The sequence below is a fragment of the Pinus tabuliformis genome, chromosome X (genome assembly GCF_031772625.1).
Source record: "Pinus tabuliformis cultivar Carrire ecotype Pingquan chromosome X, CPIR1, whole genome shotgun sequence".
NCBI lineage: Eukaryota > Viridiplantae > Streptophyta > Pinopsida > Pinales > Pinaceae > Pinus > Pinus tabuliformis.
This window is the reverse complement of record NC_142308.1, coordinates 1,415,142,143-1,415,165,523: the sequence shown is the minus strand read 5'-3', so window position 1 is coordinate 1,415,165,523 and position 23,381 is coordinate 1,415,142,143. Positions and strand designations below refer to the sequence as shown.

At 36.9% G+C, this 23,381-nt stretch overlaps 2 protein-coding genes across 8 annotated transcripts in view; one reads left to right on the top strand and one right to left on the bottom strand.

Moving 5' to 3' along the window:
* Window positions 1-23,381, bottom strand: part of LOC149145336 (inorganic pyrophosphatase TTM1-like) — a 359,903-nt gene that overhangs the window by 186,953 nt on the left and 149,569 nt on the right. Inside the window, exons 1-3 of one of the 7 annotated variants that reach the window (XM_089447148.1) lie at window positions 10,640-10,693; window positions 10,457-10,547; window positions 9,019-9,112 (exon numbers count right to left, since the gene is read on the bottom strand). The gene's annotated coding sequence lies outside the window, so the exon portion shown is untranslated. Of the gene's footprint in view, window positions 1-9,018; window positions 9,113-10,456; window positions 10,734-23,381 lie in introns of those variants that run through there. The other 6 variants (XM_089447149.1, XM_089447145.1, XM_089447144.1 and 3 more) reach the window with 6 other exon arrangements.
* Window positions 5,229-5,990, top strand: LOC149145337 (uncharacterized). The gene has a single exon (XM_089452420.1). It carries the CDS (start codon window positions 5,229-5,231, stop codon window positions 5,988-5,990), a length of 762 nt encoding a protein of 253 aa, XP_089308546.1.

Here is a 23,381-nt window from a genome sequence, read left to right as displayed (position 1 = left end):
AGGGATGGAATAGAAACACTTGGTTTTATAGCGAGTGGAAAGACACTAACTCGTACACCTGGTCGAGTCCTTGACCTTCAAAGCTTTGCATGGTCTCTGGACCTCCTATCCCAATGCTAATTTCCATATCCTCCAAGTAATCGACCCCTGTATCCTCCATAATAGACCAGTACCTCAAAGCCTCTACAAAATTGCCGATTCTCCAACGAGTAATACCTGCACTCTCACTGGCAGCAGAGAACGGAAGATCGAGCGAGCTCCCGACTGTAGGCGATCCATCTTCCCGCGCCCGACTGGTTCCGCTCCCCAGGCTCTGCCTGGCAGGTTGCTGCCTTGCTGCCTCCCTCCCTCCTGCGCGCTGCGCTCTCATCCTCGGGCCTCCTGCCCGGCTCCACGCTGGGGCCCATTCCTGATCTCGCCCTCTTGAAGCTGGCTTCTCAGTCTTGAATGGTTGGGAACGCCCCCCCCCCACCCCCCAGTCTTGAATGGCTGGGAACGCCCCCCCCCCCCCCCCCCCTGATCCTGAGAATCATGCAGAGCTCTTCGCTTCCCTGATCCCCGACACCGCCTCTGCAAAATCTCGCCCCTCTGTCTCTAAATTTATCAAGAAACTGGATGAAATCCCCGAGGTATCTCTTCCTCCATCTCTGCCAAGGAAATCTGCAATCGCCCTAGCTGAAAGAGGTCTCGTAGGTCAGTTCACTGGCCTCTGGCCTTCCCCAAGATCAGTCCAAAAATGGGTGGAGCGCAACTGGGCCGTAATGACACAAGGGAAAATAGCCATCAGATTTTGTGGAAGGGGCTATTATACATTCATCTTCGAAACAAAAGAGGACAGGAATCTCATATTTAGGAACGGCCCCTACTTCATGGACTCAAGAGGCCTCTATCTGAACAGATGGACTCCAGACTTTGATCCGGAGATGGACATCCCAAACGCAGTTCCGGTCTGGGTCCGCCTACCACACCTGCCGCTCCACTGTTGGGGGGATGAATCAGTAAAGGCAATAGGGAACGCGGTCGGCAAATACATCGACAGATCCGAGCCAAGGGAGAACATGCATGCGTGCGCCAGGATTTGTGTAGAAGTAGATCTCGGGAAAGGCCTGCCAGAAGCCATTAAGATCAAGGTCGACCAATGGACGCACATCCAACAGCTGGACTACGAGCAACTGCCCTTCAAATGCAAGGTATGTCACGAATACGGACACTTTGCAAATAGATGTAGCAAATCAAAATCAAATGAATCCTTTGAAAATGAAGAACCTTCGGATGGCCAATGGGAACAAGTAAAAAAAAAAATCTTCTGCCTCTCAAGGGCCCAGCTCTAAGCCCCCCCTGGAAACCCCCCCCTCCCTCCCCTCCCCCACCCAACTCAGCTCCTTCATTTCCCTCTACCTCCAACCCCTTTGAATCCTTGGAAGTCGAAGATCCCTCTTCTCCTCCCCCTTCCCCTCGCACCAATTCTCTAGCTGTCATTTCATCACCTTCGATCCCTCTGCCCTCCCCTCCCCCAACAATAGAGAGAATACTCACCAGAAATAAACTGAAAGAATCCAGTCTTCCCTTAGATCCCCCAAGAAAGGCAGGAAGAAAGTCAAACAAGGAACTTAGGGACGAGGCAGCAGCAAAAGAAATGGCTACTGGAGCACAGCAACCAATGGACTCCTATCTAGACAGGCAAAAAGGGAGTGGAGACAAAACCAAGGAAAGAAGCGGGACTCACCCAAAAACTGGTAAATGATGAATCTGGTCTCTTGGAACTGTAGGGGGATGGGCTCCTCCTTAAAAATAAATTCAGTCCGTGACTTAATAAATCAGGAGCAGCCAGACATTGTCCTCATCCAGGAGACCAAAATCTCAGATCCAGATTTCCAAAAGCAAGTAAAACGATTCAAAAATTTTGAAGGTTACTCAATAGGATCAGAAGGAGCATCAGGAGGTATAGGAACACTCTGGAACAAGAATAAATGGACTCACATCAACCTCCAATCTTGCAATTGGTGGATAAAAACAGACCTCAGAAACAAAGCCTCTCAAGAAGATTACAGCATATACAACATCTATGCTCCAAACCATTACAGGGACAAATCAACGTGTTGGGATTCTCTATCCTTAGATTTACAGTCCTCCCATGACAGTAACATAATTCTGGGAGGAGATTTGAATCTCATAAGAAATGTGGATGAAAAGTTAGGAGGAAATTTTCATTCGGATCCCTCAAGAGAAGCGTTGGAGGCTATAATCCAGTCTCATAACCTCATTGATATACCTCCCTTCAACGGGAAATACACATGGAGTAACAAAAGGACAGGCTGCCACAATATCAAGGAGAGGTTAGACAGATTTCTTGTGCAGGAAAGAATCGCAGCAAACTTCTCTACCATCAAGAGCAAAATCATTCAAGCCTCGGCCTCTGATCACAAACCTGTGGTGATGAGTATGGAGAAAGGGAGAAATCTGGGGCCCCTCCCCTTCAAATACAACAAAGTATGGGATTACAAAGAAGACTTTCGCTCCCTCGTTCAAAATCAGTGGGCAAAGGAAGTGTGGGGATCGCCTTACTACGTTTGGGAAACCAAATTAAAATCTCTAAGAATAGTCATTAAACAATGGGCCAAGGAATATGCAGCAAAGGAAAAGAGGAAAAAAATGGATCTGCAAATTCAAATGGAACAGTGGAACAAAGACAAGGAGAACAGCCAATCCACAAACGAAGATATAATCCACGAAAATGAAATGTACAGGGAGCTATATAGACAAAATCGAGCTGAGGAAGAGGAACAAAGGCAGAAATCAAGGTGCCTATGGCTGAAGGCGGGCGACAAAAATACCTCCTTCTTCCACAACAGCATAAAGCTCAGGCGCGCCGGGAATCAGATAGATAAAATTGAGGCAGAAGGGCACGAATACAGTGACCAAGAAGAAATTAAGGAGGCGGCCTTCAACCACTTTAAATCTCTTCTAGCAGCAGCCCCGCAGCAGACGGACAGCTCTGACTTCCTTAGCGCAGTCGAGAACAAAATCTCAGACCATCAAAACAGAGAGCTGGATCAGGAGGTCACAGAAGAGGAAATTAGGGAGGCAGTATTTAGTATGCAACAGGACAAGGCTCCGGGCCCTGATGGTTTCACGGTGGCCTTTTACCGAAACCATTGGGACTCCATCAAAAAAGACTTTGTGCGGATGGTCAAAAATGTTTTTAAAAATCACAAGATGGGAGACAACACAAAATCCTCACATTTAGCTCTCATCCCTAAGGAAGTTAACCCTCGATCTTTCGACCGCTTCCGGCCTATTTCCCTGTGTAATGTCTCCTACAAGATAGTAACCAAAATTCTAGCCAATAGGCTCAAAAAGCTCCTCCCCTATTTAATCTCAGAGAACCAAGGGGGATTCGTTCCACAAAGGCAAATCACAGATAATGTCATACTCATTCAAGAGGCAATTCACAGCAGCATCAGCAGGAAGGAACGAGGAATGATAATCAAACTTGATATGGAAAACGCTTTCGACAGAGTCGACCACCACTTCTTAACTGCAGTTCTCAAAAAGTTCGGGATTTCAAACAACTTCATAAGCACCATCTCTGGTTGCATCTCCAACCCTTGGACTGCCCCTCTGATTAATGGTCGCCCAAGCAGGTATTTTAGAAGCACCAGGGGATTGAGGCAAGGCTGCCCTCTCTCCCCTTTCCTATACATCATAATGGCGGAAACTCTGAGTATACACTTAGAAAAACTCCGCAAGCAAAAAGAGATCACTGGAATTGGTATAGGAAGAGGGACTAAAGAGATCAATCATTCGCTTTTCGCGGATGATACCCTTCTCATTGGGGGAGCTTCAAGCCTTATGGCAAAAAGATTCAAGAAAGTCTTGGATGCCTTCCTAGCTGCCTCTGGAGGGATGCTGAACAACAAAAAATGCAAGATCTATACCTGGAATGTCCCTGAACAAATAAGGCAAAGAATCTCTCTGATCCTGGACATCCCAATGCAGAGGAACTGGAGTTATTTCTCTTATCTTGGTCTGCCTTTAGCCAAAGAAACAGTTAAGGCTGAGATATGGGCCAAACACATAGAAAAGATGAGAGGTCTCCTTCAAAGTTGGGGAGTTTCTTGGCTAAATCTGGCTGGTAGATCGACCCTTATAAAGGCTGTTCTCTCTGCTCTCCCCATCTACCAATATGCGGTCACATTGGCTCCCGCCAGCATACATAAGCACATGGAATTATTAATGAGAAGTTTTCTCTGGCAGGGGGGAAAGCAAGAAACCAAGAAATTCAGCCTTGTCAAATGGGAACAAGTTATCCTTCCCTATGACAAAGGTGGGCTCGCCATCAAAATTCCGAGCTTCTCCAACAGGGCTATGGGCTTTAAACTAATTTGGAGAATCCTCACCGGCAAAGGCTCCTGGTGGGTGGAAGTATTAAAGAGGAAATATCTGAATGGACCAAATTTTAATATTCTTTCCGAAACAATAGCTGAAAGATCTTGCACCCCTGTTTGGAAGCTAATTAAAAAAGTCCTTCCTCAGTTCAGAGAGAACATTTCCAAAGTGCCTGGAAGCGGTCAGGAGGTCAACATCTGGACTGATAGAATCATGGGCACCAGACCAAGAATCCACAACCAAAATCTCAGGCCTCTGCACATTTGGATGGAAGCTAAAAACTTAACCTCCTTGTATGACATTTCAACTTGGGACCGGAACACATGGCAGGGCTGGACCTCCTGCAAATTCCCAACGAGCTCAGAGAACTATGGCATAATCTCAAGGTCTCCCTCACAGGCGCAGCACCCACCATTAGAGGGGCTGAAGACAGGAATATGTGGGACCCAAGTGGTGGGAAATTCATTGTTAGAGATGGTTACAAATTCCTCCAGGCATCCACTTCGACAGCCAAATGGAACCTCTTCACAACTGTCTGGAAATCTGAATGCATCCCAAAGGTCAAACACTTCAACTGGACCCTCCTCAAAGGAAAGGTGCTTACCGCTGAAAACCTAAGGAAAAGAGGGATCTTGGGGCCATCTATTTGCTGCCTTTGCCACGCTGAGGAGGAGAGCAGCCATCATCTATTCTACCACTGCCCCATCGCTCAAAGTTGTTGGACTCAGATTGTCAGCCCAATGAAAATTGAAGAGACTTTTGATCAGCTATCCTCCCTTCAAAAAAACTGGGTAAAATGTTACCCCTATCCTAAGAAAGGTAAAAACATTATCACCCGTATGTGGAAATGCATCCCAGCTACCCTTAGTTGGCAAATCTGGTTAGCTAGGAACAACTGTATTTTTAATGACAAGAAGCCCAACCTTGTCCGCATATTGGCAAAAACAATAGCGCTCATATCTGAAACAATAAGTGCAAACTTGGTAGCTCCTCCAGACCAATCAAGCTGGCACAAAGAAGAGGTGGAATGGTATAACAAATTCAGCATCAATCATAGCAACAATCATCTAGCACACCCCAAAGCTAGCACGAGAAGAATAACCTGGAAGCTCAGAGGCACAAGGGAAGAAGTAAGTCAATGGATCCTTGATCAGAATCGCCCTACTTTGCATTTCGACGGGGCCTCCAAAAATAACCCGGGAGAAGCTGGAGCCGGGGGCATCATAAAGGACAGCCATGGCAAAACTCTGGTAAGCTATGAATGGGGTTTGGGCCAAATGTCCAATAACCTGGCTGAAGCTTACAGCCTCTACCTAGGTACCCTCATTCTGAACCGGCTGAGAATCAGGAATCCAATAATAGTGGGAGACTCAGCCATCGTCATTGCAGCCATGGTGGCAGGAACAAAATTTAAAAAAGAGGCTCTTAATAATGTAAAGCTCAGGATTGAGGATAATGTCAAAGAAATGGGAGACACGGCTTTCAAACATGTTCTAAGAGACAACAACACGGAAGCGGACCATTACGCCACTAAGGCAACCAACAGACAGATCGGCCAAGTCAAAGAAAATGATCTCATATATGAAAATCCCGTTCCGTAGCTGGCTTAGTTGCCTCTCAAAATCTCCGACCAGTCATTCCAGCACCCTTTCGACCTCCTGTCTTATCACTCCCCACCCTCATTCTTGTGATCTCTGGCCTCAATCAGTCCCGTCGCACGCTGCTCGTCAGGCATCGAATCTCGATCCTCCCTTCTTCACTCCCACCACTCAACCTTCTCGGTCAGACCACAGGACCTGGAATCCCCAGCCCTCTCGTGAATATCCCATGCAGATTATAGGTAGAAGTCTTTTCATGATCTCCTTAGACTGCTGCAAAGATTTTAAGCCGGTGGCTAATCCCAGCCAAATCACAGAGCCTATGCCGCATCCTCGGCCCGCTCATCCTCCCTCCGCGCTATATATATTCACCTACCCTCCTCTTTTCGAGCACATCAGAAACTCGTTTCATTCTTCGCAGGAGAGTAATGGTGCTTTTCCAGGCATTCAGCTCAGGAAGGTTGGCATCAAGAGAGGCCGCTATCAGTGCAGACCGGCTGTGAGATCGTTCTCAAAAGCTCCCGGGGACGTCAGCAATCCCAAAGACCGGAACTTTGACTTCAGTTTAGCTGCTCCTTTCCTCTTCGACCGCTTGGTAAATCTCTGTGCCTGGCTCCCTTCTTTAACAGTGTTTTCCTCCCTGCTCTGTTTCTCCTTCGTGGCATTTTACCTCAGTCGCGCAGGTCTCCTTCCTCTTCACCCCAGCTCCTTTTCCCTGTTCCCGCTCAGCATCCATATCAGCTCCCTGGAAATGGCAGAGACCCCAGAAAACAGAGAGCAAACTGAGGCTCAGGAAAACCGTGAGTTGCCCGAGAATCCTCTGGACAGAGTGCTTGGAAACGCCAACTGCACGTTGTGTAAAGCTCATTGCTTTATGATTGCAAGGTTTGTCAAACATTTCAACGAGCTCAAAGAGGACTTTCAGGCTGATAGCAGATCAAAGAGAAAGAAACTGGAAAAACACAAGGCAGAGATAGAAAGCCTAAAGGAAAAATGCAAACACATGGAGGAGGCAGTCGCCCACATCAAAGCCATCACTCAAAGTATGCAAGCCGAGACTTCAACCAGAGCAAGCGTCAAGAAAGAACCCCAGATTGATGACTCTGTCAATCAGTTCTAGTAATCTAACTAATGACTAGCAAATTTTGTCTTCTCGCAGGTCTGTTTGTAAGGCTATATAGCCGTTTTCTTTTCCAATCTGCACTACTCAAGTTTGTCTATAAGAAGTCAGGGTCTGCGAACCCATTTTGGACTTCTCCTTACCTACTTCCATCCACTTATGTAACCGGATTTGGCTCCAAGCAGTTTTATAATATATAAGTACCCGATCATGTTAAAAAAAAAAAATACCTGCACTCTCACTGCAAACATCTTGAATGCACGGGGTGGTATAGTGGTGTTTGGTGGTAGCCCCTTTCAAATCAAGTTCGCTGGTTGTGTGCCAAGTGGAGGACATTGTTCCCTCCCACCTTCTCCTTTGCTGACAAACCATTAACTAAATCATACTTGTGTTTGGACACCCGTCGTGGGGAATTAATAACTTACTTATACGGCTATACAGCCTACAAATTAATAATAAGTAATTTAACTAAACCTTAAAAGTTTAAATAGAATTATTTTGCTTAGGGTTTCAAACAGGTGGCAAATATCCTTAAAAAAAAATTTAAAACCTAAAAATCTAATGTTATTTGCCAGGGATCTAGCATGTGAGGGCTAGTTGGCACAAGACTTGTTTCAGGAGCATGGGATCCACTTCCAGGTTTGAAGGAACTATTTACATGGTGGATCCTACGTGGATCTGTATGGACCTGTATCCGTATACGGATCTGATACACGGATTGAGCATCAAGACACCATGTATTTGCTAATGCAGAGTTTAAGGCAGGTTTATGCATTGGATCTAATAATTATGCTGAGCTTATGGTTCTTAGATCATTATGAAATTGGCAAGTGCAAAAGGGCTCAATAGGGGGCAAATTTACGGTGATTCAATACTTGTGATTAAGTGGACGAATGAAGATCAGCAGATTTAAGATAGCACTCTTCAGCCTCTGGCCATACACTTAAAAAAACATAAAACACAGTTTGCACTGGTCACTTTTACTCACATGTATAGAGACAACAACATTGCAACTAACACATTATCCAAACAAAGTCTGCTACAAGATCCTAGTTTTCTACTATTGGAAGAAATTATTGACGGAGTCTCATCTGAAACCTATACTTGATATTTGATTAGACAAGTACTTAGATAAACAGGGGTTTTAAAAAGTCTCTGAATCAGTGGTTAAGGCTTATTTATTTTTGGTACTATTGGTCCTTTTATAATTTCTCAGGAAGACTCTAATTATGACTAACATTTTGGATGTCATTAGTAGTTTTTAAAGTGTAGGATGAAAAATGGTGAGCATATGGATAGTGGCAAAAAAATTTGGACTTGGGAGGTTACTGGTTAATCCCTTTTTGTTGTATTGTGCTTTGGCACATGAAGAATGTGTTCTATATTCTCTCTTGAATATAAAATGTGATTTTTTACTTGGAAGAAAAAACTAAGCGTCCGGCTACTATATAGAGAGATTACAGGTTCAAATCTGCAGGAGTAGAGTATGTATGCCTTTCTAAACTATGTGGACAAATAATATATATGGAAATCACAAGTTCAAATCGATAGGAGTAAAGTATGAATACCTTTGTAAACTAAGTAGTCAAATAACAGCATACAAGAAGCCTCTCGCTCCACAAACACAAAATTGTAAACTAAGTAGTCAAATAACTGCATACAAGAGGCCTCTTGCTCCACAAACACAAAAGAAAAAAGTCTCTTACACCTTAATATTAAAAAATAAAATTATTATTTATAAATATTTTAACATATACAATTTGGTGCTTGGTGCTTTTTTCTGTTCTTCTCAATACAACAAGATTCAGTGCTACTTCAAATTCAATTTGCCACAAATATTCTGCACTGCCTATTATTCACTTTTCAACATAATATATGGAAACTCTCTCAAGGAGGTAGCAGAATTTTGACCTACACCATTTGATGCTCATGTTTCACATTTCAGCTCGCACAGATGATAGGGTTCTTTAAGCAAAATTAAGAGAAACATTGAAATTGCAAAATTCTGCGTAGAACAATAACTCGTCAAGAGCTTGAAACATAAAACTTGGAAAAAAAAATTAAAAAGAGAAAAATCACTTAGCAAAGGGCCAATAAATCAAATAACTGAACATTTGAAAAAAAAAATATCTTATATTGATTCAGTACCAATAAATCAAATGATTGAACAAGCTTATTGAAGCATACAAGGATAGAACTATTATGAAGGAAACAGAAAAAATAACAAATTAAAAATGAAAGGAATTCAGCTATACTAAGTTACAGAAACCTTGTTAATTTAAGCAATAAGTTCAAGGATTGTTCGAGAGCTTCCAATTTAATACAATCTGTTAAACGATATTTTAATTTAAAAATGTGCAGAACAATTAGGTTCCAGAATCCCCAAAATTTACCATGATGATAGACTTGCATTACATCACTCGGATGAATGAGGTCCTCATTAAAGTTTCCCATAATGTAGAGATATCCATGAAAGTAACACCATGAATTATGTGCAAATTCCTCAAATTTACAATAACATGATGTTCCATGCGGTTCAGCCTCAAATTTTGCTGGATACTCTCTCAAGGAGATTACAGAATTTCAACATACGGTATTAGATGCTCATGTTTGACATGTCTGCTCACACGGAAGATAGGGTTCTTGATGTAAATTAAGAGAAACATTCAAACTGCAAAATTTGTGTAGAACAATAACTCATCAAGGGCTTGAAACATAAAACTTGTACAGGCAATTTAAAAAGGGATTAAAAAATCACTTAGAAAAGGACCAAAACACACAGGGCAATTGGGAAAAAAAATCTTCTTTTGATTCAGTACCGATAAATCAAATGATTGGCCAGCTTATTGAAGCCAACGAGAATAGAGCCATTATGAAGAAAACAAAAAAGCGGTATCCAGTTGGCGATATGGTTATAGTCTAATTATGGAATGATCAGTTATAATATATTAAAAAGAATGGAATTCTCAGCTATGGCATGTAACAGAAACCTTGATAGTTTGGTCAATAAGTTCAAGAATTGTTCGAGAGCTCATGTGCTAAACGATATTTTACTTCAAAAATTGCAGACCAATTAGCTTCCAAGATCCTTAGAATTTAGGATCATGATAGATTTGCATTACAGCGCTCGAATGAATGAGGTCCTTATTAAAGTTCCCCATCATGTAAAGATATCCACGAAAGCAACACCATGAATTATGTGCAAATTTCTCGGGTTTACAATAACATGATGTTCCATGCAGTTCAGCCTCAGATTTTGCATTATTGCATAATCGAACTGTGTGATAAAACTTAAAAGTGGCCGTAAATTTTGACGAATAAAATCCCCAGCATTCATGAACCAACTCACCTTTAATTGCAGGAGATGGCAAGTTAGCCCAGTGAATCCCACGACTATTTATTAGCCTATGATCCTTACAGTCTTGCGAATATGCGCGACACTGCAAGGGCAATAAGAACCACAGTGAGAATCGAACCTCAGACGTTAGGGTATGAATTACAGCATTAACAGAATTCTGTAGAAGACTTTAACATCCATGGATGGCGTTTTCGAGTCTCCACGGGTCTGAGTCAAAGGGATGTCGTCGCCAATGTTCTTTAAAAATAGAATACTTTTTTTATTTTTAAAAATGAATTGATAATTTTAGGGCGAGGAATAACGCAAACTATTGATCATTGTGCTTTTATTTTGCTTATGTTTGTGCTTTACATTGACGCAGTTTAAGGTGCATGTATCTATGGTCAATATTTTTCGACGCAATTTATTTATTTTTAATTATTATTAAGTTAAATATAAAACGCTGTTACTTTGATGTTTATCTGGTAAATATTTTGGTGGGTTAATTTTTTATATCTGGTTATGTACGTAATTATTTGATTTTTAGTTAGTTGAAAATTTAATATATATATATATATAAAGAGTTTATTAAAGTTTTGGAAAAAATAATTATAATATTTCGAAAATTAAAAATATTTTTTGGAATTTGAATTTTTATTTTTTAATTAGTTTTTATAGATGATAGTTCATATAGATGAGGTATTGAGACAATATTCACAATTTCTTTTGTGGTAACAAATACATTATCTTATTCACAATGTATCTAGACATAAGGTGACTTGATGAATTGGCGTTCTATAATACAAATCAGCGTTTTTTTTTATGGAGAAAAAAAAAAAAAAAAAAAAAAAAAAAAACTAATTTTATATGGTTACAAATAAAATTGTCAAAAAGAAAATTTATTTTTAAAATCAAAAAAAAAAAAAAAATCTATATGAGTGTCATAATAGTACACACATTATCCATTGGGGGTAGCCCAATTGGCAATGGTAGTAAAAATGAAGTCTCACCGAATCACAGTTCTTAGATTCAAATCTTGTGCACACAACAAATCTCAATATTTATGAAAAATATAAAAAATTAACAATCATATTTTTATTTTATGATTTTTTTTGGTTTAATTATTATTATTAATATCCAAGACACTAAATTGGTGTATGGGACCCCCTTGTTTATGGGACAAGGGACCCACCTCTATAAATAAAATTTGTCAAAAAGAAAAATTATTTAAAAAATAAATAAATAAATCTATATGAGTGTCATAATAGTACACACATTGTCCATTGGGGGTAGCGCAATCACACAGTGATTTGACTGCTAAGTCTACGAAAGCATACATACTCTACCCCCTCTCGTTTTGAACATGTGACATCTTAGGAGGAAACAAATGCTCTTAAACATTAGGCCCACTAAAATTGTATTATATGATATTTTAAATTATAATAACATCTTTCGAAGGAAATCACATAAGAAAGATTCTTGTCGACACGTTTCAAACCAACCAGTGTGGTTCATCTTCAGAACATGTGAAATCACTTTACATATATTCACCTTTATATATAATATTGACATATATAATCTATTTAATATAAACAAAACATCTAAAATTATTATATCACTACTTAAATAAAATATTCCTAAATTATAATGGGAAATCTTTAACAAAATCTCTTTTAAGCCTTACTACTAAGACTCCAATATTATTGCAATAACTAAAAAAATCCAACAAACACATTGATATTATATCACTTCTTATATCAATATAGATATTTTTGAAAATGAAATCTAAGTTCTTCCTCTAAATTCTTGTTGCATTTGAGTCTCTTCCTACATTAATACAACCTTCATAAATTGATTTCTAATTGAAACTAATAGTGAGTGTCACTTTTACATTTGTTGTCTATCTAATTTATTACTCACTTAAAGTCTCCCAATACTTAAATACTTTTCTATTGTTTTTTTCACAAAAATATGAAATGTCTAAAACTTAACTATTTATTTACTAACAACATATTTCAAAATATTATAATGTATTGATAAGAAAAAACAATGTCCCCTCCATTATAAATCTTTATCCCTCAGTCAACATGCTTTTTCATAATTAATTATGTGTTCCTTTAATATTATATAATGTTGTTCTTTCAAATATTTTTAACCACCTTTCATAGCTAGCTTGATTTTATGATATTAAATGTTGTTCTTTCAAATATTTTTAGCTACCTTTAATAGCTTGCTTGATTTTATGGGCAACTTCTGTGGGAGTCATGTAAGCCCTTGAAACATCAAGTTGTCAAATAATACAAGATAAATACTTATAAGCATTTGTAGATGCATTAGTTATTTAAGAATATAGAGAGCAAACAAAAGCCAATTGATGTCATTTGTTGTGGAAATTTTTGTTATAAATGATTTTAATGCAAAATAGAATTTTCATTGTTTTAAGTAAACACCTTTAAATCTTAACTTTGTGAATTCAACTATAAAAATTTCCCTACTTAAAAAAATTTAACAATTCTATTTGTTTTAATATTTTGAAATTTTGTTTTAATATTATGATGTAGAAACCTAAATTCAAAAGTTGAAGAAGATCTAAACTATTATAATGTCGTCTACAAAATGGAACCTTGCAAATCACAAGTTTTAATAATTAAAAAATTTAAGATCTTTATGCATGGGCATTAGGGAAATTTTTATCTTAAATACAATAACTTTTGTTATCAATTACTTTTGCATAAGAGGTTGGTACTAAGCAGCAACGTTGCATATTACACTCGGTTTGAAATATAGTTGAAAATAAAGAAAATTTGCAATAATTATGATTGCGCTAAGAAGTTCTTTGGGTGAAATTTTGACTTAGGAATAAACCAAGGAAGACATGATCCCAAGCAGATACTTGACATGTTCCTCCTCTACCAGGTCCATCACAAGGAAAGCGAAAACCCAGATTCGCTTTATCAGGTATTAAACAGGAGCTACGGGCAAATATAACACCTTTAAGTAGGATTAAAACAGTCACATGGATAGTAAATGCATGAATGTGATGTACCAAAAAATCTGCGGTTCCTAATGGAATTGGTAACAAAGCCACTTTGGAACCTACTGTCACCAAATCACCACCTCTCCAGGTTAAGCTGGTACTCGTTGTTGCACCAGGAGCTGTTGAACCAGGTGCTGAAGCATGAGTGTTTTGTATCCATTGCGCAAAGATAGGTTGTAATTGTATAGCAGTATCTGAGAACATATCTTGAGGACGTCCTAGAGCGCTCATAGTATCATTATGAATATACAGACCAAAACTATGGAAACCTAAGAATATACATACCCAGTTGAGGTGTGATACAATTGCATCACGATGTCTAAGAATGCGATCTAATAAATTGTTGTATTGAGTAGTTGGGTCATAGTCTCTTACCATAAAAACATAATTAAATTAAAAATAAATAAATAACATTTTTATATTTTATATTTTTCTTTTTTTAAAAGAGGTCTGCACAGAGATTTGATCCTTTAAAATAGATCTAGATTCCTGAAATGACATGTTTAGTTTATGTGGATTAGGTTCAAGGAGTCTTTGGGTGAATTTTTAACTTAGTTAAAATAAAACATAATTCAATTAAAAATAAATAAATAACATTTTTAAATTTTTATTTTTTATTTTTTAAAAGAGGTATGCTCTTCCAGAGATTTGATCCTTTAAAATAGATCTAGATTCCCTTAAATGACATATTTAGTTTATGTTGATTAGGTTCAAGAAGTAGGTGATCCAGGGAGTTTTCACTTAGTCCTTTGGAAATAGGGACCACCACGCTTTTGCTTAGTCATTGGATCATTATTGTCAAAAAAAAACAAAGATACATTAAAGATAAATCTAGTCATTGGGTCATTACTATAAAAGAAAATAAACTAGTTTTAAAATGTTAAGTTTAAACAATTTTTAATCTTAAAAGTATTATAATTTTATGTTGTTGAATTTGTTCAATATAAATGTTTTAAGAATTTAAAAGGTTTTGAATCTAATTTTATATTTAAAAATACAATTTAAATGATTTAATATTATGATATTACAACATTACCATGTTATTTTAATTAAAAATTATTAGATTAAATAATTATTTTCTCAATATATAAATATTGAGAAAATAAATATATTTTGTATTAAATATTGAAAATGAAAACCATGAAAAAAGATTGAAAAATAAAAAATAAATTTAAAAATTTTAATAATTGTTTTTATAAAATTATTAAAAAATTAAAATATAATTAATTGAGCTTAAAAGCGTTTTATAGCTTAATATGGTAGTGATGTTTAAAGGTGTTGTGTAATGTAATGTAATATTGACTTGGTCAACATTAAAATTAAAAAATTATAATAATAATAAATAATTTTATATAATTTTTAAAAAATAATTAATAATTATGTATAAGTTTGAGTTAGTGATTTGATGTTGTGTAATGTAATATAATGTTGACTTGGTCCACATTAAAATTAAAAAATTAAAACAATAATTAATAATTTTGTAGAATTTTATAAAGATAGTTAATAATTATGTATAAGTTTGAGTTAGTGATTTGATGGGTTTACTGATGGTGATTTACATTTCCATGGTATTGCATAGCCCATGGTATTTGTTATGATAAACCCTGTTTAAAGGTTTGACGAAATCCATTATGAAATGCAAGAGTACAAGCTTAGATCTATCTTAACTCCGCACTTATCTCTCTTGCACTTGGTAGATGTGGATTTAAGATGGATCTTTTTATCAAAATCAAAACATTACATGAAAAAGTAATAGAACTTTTTTTTTGGTAAATAAAAAATAATAGTAATAGAACATTTTATCTTGTAAATAAAAATTAATATATAAAAAGCTAATAACAACTTTATTTTCATAAATAAAGATCAAAATTTCCACATAATATTTTGGAAAAAATTATATTAATGCTTATAATTTTAATTTTTATATATTAAAATAATTAATACAAAGCAAAAGAGTTTGATTGATAAATGAAAGGTATATTTTTTGTCGGATGACTCTCTATTTGTGTTTGCATTAATGTAAACATGATTATATGACACGAGGAGATGTGACTTTTGGGATTCATATTCCAAGGTTTCTTTCTATCTAACTCTCAATTTACTTATTTACAAAATTCTCACCCAATCCCTGAGGATTAGGTCTGTAACATTCTCCCCTTAATTTGAAGGAGTGTTTGTGAGTCCAAGCATCATTCTGAATCTCTCAAACTTTTCTCTTCCAAGTGCTTCGGTGAAGATGTCTGCAATTTGCTCATTTATGGAACAATGGCATACATGAATAGTCTTGACCTCCACATGATGTCGAATCAAATGATACTTTGTGTTGATATGTTTAGTTTGATCATGGAATTTGGTGCCCTTAGCCAACTTAATTGCAAAAGTAGTCTTGATAAGAAGGGGAGTAGAGTTCACTTTTTTCTCCTGCAAGTCTTCAAGAATTTTCTTAAGCCACAATATCCTTGGTTGCTTCTGCAACTACCTCATGTTCTGCCTTTGTTATGGAATCTGTTGGAACTTATTATTTATGTGACCTATAGGAGACTACTCTTGATCTAAGACTCATAACATAGCCTGGAGTAGACACCCCATTCTCCTTCTCTCCATCAAATCCTGAACCAAAATATCCAATCAAGTTGATGTCATCCACTTGTGAATATTTGAGTCAAAAATCTTGAGTTCCCTTCAAGTACTTTAAAACTTTTTTTGCAACAAACCAATGTTTGTTGAAGAATGTAACTAGTGTTGGTCTTCATAATTTTACTTGTCAAAAGAAATTTCATTATCAAATAAAATGACTTATTAAAGCATTGGTTTCATGCTTGGGTTAATGTTTTCTAGGACAAAGTCTCCACTGAAGGCTTCTAGGTTTTGTCTTGAATCAATAGAGTCATTGCCATTTTTATTAGACCCTTCTTAGGCTTTTGTATCATGTAAAAAGAATTATTTTTAAGTCAAAACGAGTATGTGTCACCTCCACACCAAGTCAGCGCTATCCCCATGAATTTGGCCTACACTAGGGGAATTTGACCCAACAAAAAGATTATATATAGAGAGGCAATTCGACCTATTTGGAGCACTCACTCGGGAAGTTCGGTCTAGAAGAAAGAGAAGCAGAAAAAGAGAGTGAATTTGTTGGAGGAGATAATTAGCCAGAAGACCTAAATCGAGTTTCTGGGCACTCTATCTCTCACATATGTGAAGTTTTTAGGTTGTTGTTGGGCCGAAAATCTGAGTCTATTGCAGGTTCGAAGTTTTGAAACTAGCAGTCGAAAATATATTGTTGGTGGCCAAAGTTATAGATTGAAGCTACTACTGGGAAGCTGACACTTGGGGAGTTTGATAAGGATCATCCACAGGGAGGAAGGGCTGACTTGGTGGTTGGAGGAGGTCTTTGTCTAGGTCTAAGAGGTCTTGGATTGTCTCATCTTGATTTGAATATACTAGTGGAAGAGTTGGATTAGTTTTCCCCCTTGAAGGGGTTTTTCCCTGGCTGAGTGCCTACATATTGTGTCTCTTATTCTTGTGATCTTCATATACATATAGTTTAGTAATTACTTGATGAAAGATAAACTAATAAAGAAGTAAAATAAGTCAATATAATTCAAGTAATTATCAAGAAAGAGGAATCAAACCCTAATTCATATAAGCATTGATTTCTCAACAATGTCCTTCACAACGCTTTTGCATAAACCTAGAAAGGATTCCAATAGAAAATGAAATGTTTGGTCTGGTAGTGGTGAGGTAGATAAGACTTCCCATAAGTTGTCTATACTTAGTTGCATTCTCAAATTCATTTTCTTCTTTAGATGTGAGCTTCAGATTTTATTCCATTAGAGTGTAGGAATATACAGGGTAAGTTCCTCATATAAAACACCAAAGAACACTGCTCACAAACAGATCACAGGTCAATACAACAGTATTTTTGATGTGGTTAAAACCCTCAAATAGGGAAACAGTCCACGGCCTGAGCCAACGCGACCACTTCAGGAAATTTATTAATGTAAAAGAAAGAAAAATTACATAAGCTTTTTGCATGAACGGTCACCCTACAAATGAACCTCCATGCTCTTTAAATAGAGATCATGGACCAATCGGGTGTTAAGCCATGGATCAAGTGTTGGTAATACGGAGGAGAGAATGAACCGTCAAATCACTTTATGTCTAGAACATATCGTGACAGCCAGATTGTAAGTTACAAAAGTACATAGTAAAGAAACACACTTTACCCAACTCTACACTAGACTAAGTTATACTTAATTATTTCCTATGTGTCGGAATATCCTAACATGGAGTGGAAAAAGGAATGTATTCATCCATGTTAAACATGTTCAACAATTCTCTAATGTAATTCTTTTGTGAGAGGAATATATAACTTAGATGTTGGGTCACTTCAATGCCCAAGTAGTAGTGAAGGTGTCCCAAATTTGTCATCTTAAATCCTTTCTTCAACTCTTTCTTTATGGATGCAACATAGTTTTCATTGTTCCATTATCAATAGGTCGTCTACATATATCACAAGATAAGCAATAGATTTGTCGAATTTCTTTACAAATAGAGTTGCATCATCTAGATTAAAGCGTTTGAAATTTAATTTCAAAAAATGCTCAAACATTTTTTCATACTAGGCTCACAATGTTTGTTTTATACCATATATGGACTTGATGAGTTTACATACTTTTTGTTTTTGTCCCTTCACAATAAAGCCTTCTGGTTGAAACATGTAGACATTTTCTTTCAAGTCTCCATTTAAGAAAGCAATCTTCAAGTCCATCTGATGGAATTTCCATCCATTATAAACTTCCAAGGCAAAGAGAGTTTGGATGGTGGCCCATTTTTTATGGGGGTAAAGGTCTCTTCATAATCAACATCTTCTTTGTGTGCAAATCCTTTTTCCATGAGCTTTGCTTTGTTCTTGTCAAGTGAGCCATTTGATTTATACTTGTTCTTGTAGACCCACTTGCATCCAATTGGTTTGGTTCCAAATGGAGGATCCACCAACTTCCATGTTCCATTCTTTATGAGAGCACCATACTCCTTTTACATTGCCTCTTTCCATTGATTATGAGAAAAAGATCTTTAAAGGACGTTGGTTCAAAATTAGTAGACAAATTCAATTCAAAATCATATGAGACATTCATATCATCAACAAAATTAGAATCATCTACATCACCTCCATTTTGTTTGGTGGAATTTTTAGTTCCTGTCTTTCTGACCTCATAAGGATGAACACTTTCAAGTGTTTTAGTGAGCTATTTTGGGGGACCTTTCTAATATGGTCTAGGTTGCTCTATTGACTGAGATGGGGTTGCATCAAGATTTAGCCTTCCAATCCTCTCAATCACATCACTTAAATAGTCTTCTTGATTTGAAGGAGTGGTTGGGGCTTCACGATGGGGAAACTATTATGAATATAAGATATAAAAATAATATAAATAATAATAATCATAATAATAATTAATTATTGAAGAGACATGCCCAAGCAGACATGACTATTCATGAAGGGTCACCTTGCCCTCAAATAAATTTCCATACCCTTCTATCAAATTCCTATACTCATTGTTTGTTGTAGCCACCACCCTTGCCGTACATCTTGTACTTTGTTAATCACAACCATACAATTCGCATTAGTGTCATCTCATATGGTTGTATATTTTCAATCTAGATACACTATTGGTTGCCACTTTTCCCAACCAACACCATACCATTAATAAATTGTAGTCACACTATAATAAAGCATTTGATTCATTATTGCATTGTATCATTCCATACGATCACACCCATACACCTACCTCTAAAATCTCATAACCATATATTGCAATAGTTATTTGTAATAATAACTAATTATTATTATAAAACACGTGTTTAATTTAAAAAATAAAATAAAAATAAAAATGTTGGGAAGCCATGGAGTTATTTATAAAGAAAAAAAAAAGAAAAGGAAAAAAAGTCACAAAAGGAATATATTATTTTATTTCAAGGCAATCATTTATCTAAAAAGTATTTCGAAGTAAATCATGTATTAAAAAAAAAAGTTCGAAAATAATTAAATATTCAAGACTAAAAATGGGTTATAATTCGGAAATGAAGGAATATTTTCATAAACTTCATTTAAATATGCTTCAGTGCTATTTAGAATTAAGCAGACTCTAGCAAGAAAAAAAGTTACTATTTCTATCTCACCCACCAAAAATGAAAATTATATAAACTCTTAACTCACAAAACAATTGATTATTCATGAGTCACATGTGATCGAAAAATAAGACCTTTGTGACAAAAAACAATATGACATAACTAATTTATAATTAAATATTGAGGATTATACATTTATATAACAATTCTTTGTTCAGTCCTTATGGAGTGAAGGTGACATTATTTTGGGTTCACCCTGGATGGAAACACTAGGGTCTTTCATCTTAAATACAAAAAAAAAGTTTTTGACATTCTCCTACAAGAAGAAAAAAATAAAGAAGAAAAAAATAACACCATAGGGCAATACATTGAAGTCAGATTCATTAACGCGAGAAGACGTAAAATATATCTTAAAAGTAATTTTTCAAGAGAATAAAAAAACAATGCAAAATATGTGAAAATAAGTTGAAAAATGAAGTTGAAAAGAAGTTAAAATGAAGTTGAATCAAAAGCTAAAGAACTTTTGCATTTAGAACATCATAACCAAAATTTGCTTACTCGGATTAAAAAACTTAAAGATGATAAGAAATCATTGAATAACAAATTCGAAGAACTTATCACAAAAGAAGCATCGAAATATTCCTATGTATCAGTTCAAATTGAAGAAAAGGGAACAAACACAAATCCTGTTAATCTCACAATTCATACAAACCCAAATCCAATTGAAGTTAAGACATAATCAGATGTTGCAGTTCAAACAACATAAATTCCAACAGGAAATCCAACGATCAACTTAAGAACATTAATACTTGAAGTAAATTAAGAAATTTCCAAAAGCATGATGAGGGAAAATCAAGCACAAGAAATCCTTATCTACATCCTCATCATAAAAGAAGAGTGTTAATATTTCTTAGGGCTATATTGTTCTTTGTTTTAAATAATTGAATTTAATCATTTACACATTGAATTCACCCCACAACATTATAACATCATTACATCATATGCAATTATGTAGAAAGAAAAATATCATCAACAATGCAATGAAACATAAAGGAGCAATATAAGAAAAGAATTCACACACAAAGACATTGAAATTGGTCGGAGACTAAGGAAAAACTCCACAAGGGGCAAAACCCTTTCAAAATCTTCTTCTTATTAGATTGTCATTGAATGTTTAAGCAAAGAGAAAGTATAATAATCCAATTTTTTATCCACAAGACTATCTAGAAAAAATCAACCAAACAATATCTCAAAGATGAACCCAGCAATAATGTTGATCAATATCATGATTTTGAAGCTTGTGGTCAACTATCATCATCAGCGGTCAGTTGTAAAAATAAAATCCTAATTTCTAGTCGCACGGGCAGAGGGTATGTGTGTGTGGTTGAAACCCCCCGACCACATGCATAGGCTTTCATGTGTACGATTGCAGCCGAAAATCTCTTGTGGCAACCCTGCGGTTGAGAGCCAAAATCCTAATCACATGTGCGAGCTTTAGACCCTGCAATTTCGGAACTATGTGAACCAACCTCAGACCTGTGCGAGCCAAAACAAAGAAAGAATAATGATTGATGATGTCCAAATGATGGTCACTTGACTTATATTTATATCCATCCTAGGGTGACCAGTTCCTTTTTGGGTCGACCTGTCCTTTTGAGCACATGTGGGTTTTCATATTAAAAATATATGTTTCCTTAATCAAATTAAATTCTTCTAAGGGCTAGGAGGGGTCTTTCTTGATGAGGAAAATTTTCCAAAGGAGGGAATTTGTCCTTGAGCTACCAGAACGAACACTCCCTCTCAGCTAGGGAGAAATTACAGACTGCAACATATGTCATATCAAACATATCTCATCATCAAATGTCGTCACTATTTATTTCTGGTAGCATCAGATGTGATCTAAGTCTCAAATTTTACAGGGAGGCTTGGGCACATGTATTCCAAAGAACCCAGAAAGCGTTTTGGGAAATTCTTCCCAGAGACAGTTTTATTAAAATAATTAATTATTTTTAATGGGTCCCTAAGTCTAAACTTAGGAAATTAAAATAATTAATGGCTATTCATCTAGTTATGGGTGTAACTACTAGAAGAAGACGAAGATCACGCAGAAATGATCTTAGCCATTGATTAGCTTCTAATCTGGGCCATTGAATGTCAATGAGAAGATTATTTAAGGAGGCTTGAGGGTCATTTGGAAAACACACCGAGAGTTGACTAGTGAGATTGAATTGTTAAGGCTAAAGCAACACAGTGATTTCATGGTGATCATGCAAAGAGGGGCAGAGATAGTTTTTTCTTGGAGAATCTTCTCCTAAGCCAAGAATATGCAATAGAGAAACAGAGAAAGATGCATAGGAGGCAGCGCAATGCCCAGTGAGGGTGACACAGAGCCGCGAAGGGCTCACGCAAAGCAGAAGTCTGAAATTTAGCTGGGAGTTTGATGTTCTGAGCCGAGAGGGCTGAAATCGAGGCTCTTGAGAGCAAATCGATCCAGTAAAGGAAGTGACGCGGTTCCTTAGAGGCAGTGACACAGGCCCACGCAATGATTATGTAGGGACAACACAGAAGTAACCGGGGACTCGTTGTTTCAGTTGCCGGATCAACCGGGATTTGCAGTATAGAGTGGGTAGTCTCACTAATTTCTTCTGTCAAGTGATATTCTTTGTACTGGAAATCCAGCAAGGCATCTAGAGTTTGTATTCATATTTACTACTGCATAATAATAAAACCCTCAAAGTTATTTCACTGGTTTTCCCGCATTGGGTTTCTTCGGGGACATTTGTCCAAAAATAATGGTGTCATTGTGTTGTATCTATTTCATGTTCAGTTTCTTGTTTCCACTTATAAATTTAAATGGTGTAGGCTGCAATGTATGTATTTCAATGTTTGTCGTAGAAAACTGTAAATAACTTGTTCATGTAAATTAACAAGTAGGAGAAATATTATCAATCGCTGCAGTAGGAATTTGGGCATCCAAATTTTCATAGTCACTACATATCTCGACTCATCTATGTTCATCTCTTCTTAATTACTCTTTTTTTCTTATGTTGCTATGCTCATATGTTGAAGACTCTCAAATCTAAAATAAGAAGAATTTGACATCGGAGGGGAATCTAAGCTACCACCCTCTATTCATTGGAGAACCCAACTCAATCTAGAACAACATCAGGGAGCTCTACTCAACCTGGAACTACATTGGGGAGCCCAGCTCAACTCAGAACTATATACAATGGACGAGATCAACCTACTCCAATGCGCAGGGATCACACTCTTATCCCAAAGTCGCTAACAATAGGTGAGATCAACTTACAGAAGGTAAGAATTAAACTCTACCCTATTGTCCCTGATCATCCATATTAACCCTAGTGAGTCAGATGGTAGAATGGTTGCATCCACCAACTTGGGCAAGATCTACCTACTACAAGGGGTAGGGATCACACTCTATCCCAAGTCCCTCATCCCATTGGCCAGATGGGGAGGTTATTCCATGGAGTGGGAAGGACACTAACTAGAGCATACTCTGACTAGGGGAGATCTCATGTCTCTACATCTAATCAGTCAAAGGTCTCCCACCCACAGGGGCTTGCTAGCTCCATTCCTCGCCATGGGAGTTCAATTAGATGGAAGAGCACTCCTCAGTGTTCTTGATCATCATGACCCTTACCCTGGAGGTCACATCCATCAATCCATGCTGCTCTTTCTAAAGATCAGAGACGTATCAAAGTGCTTGTATTTGGTACTGTATTAAACAACACACTGATGCAATTCTTT

Bases quoted from the DNA above. Each gene is read 5' to 3' on its own strand.
- LOC149145337 (XM_089452420.1), top strand. From the start codon at position 5,229: ATGTGGAAATGCATCCCAGCTACCCTTAGTTGGCAAATCTGGTTAGCT.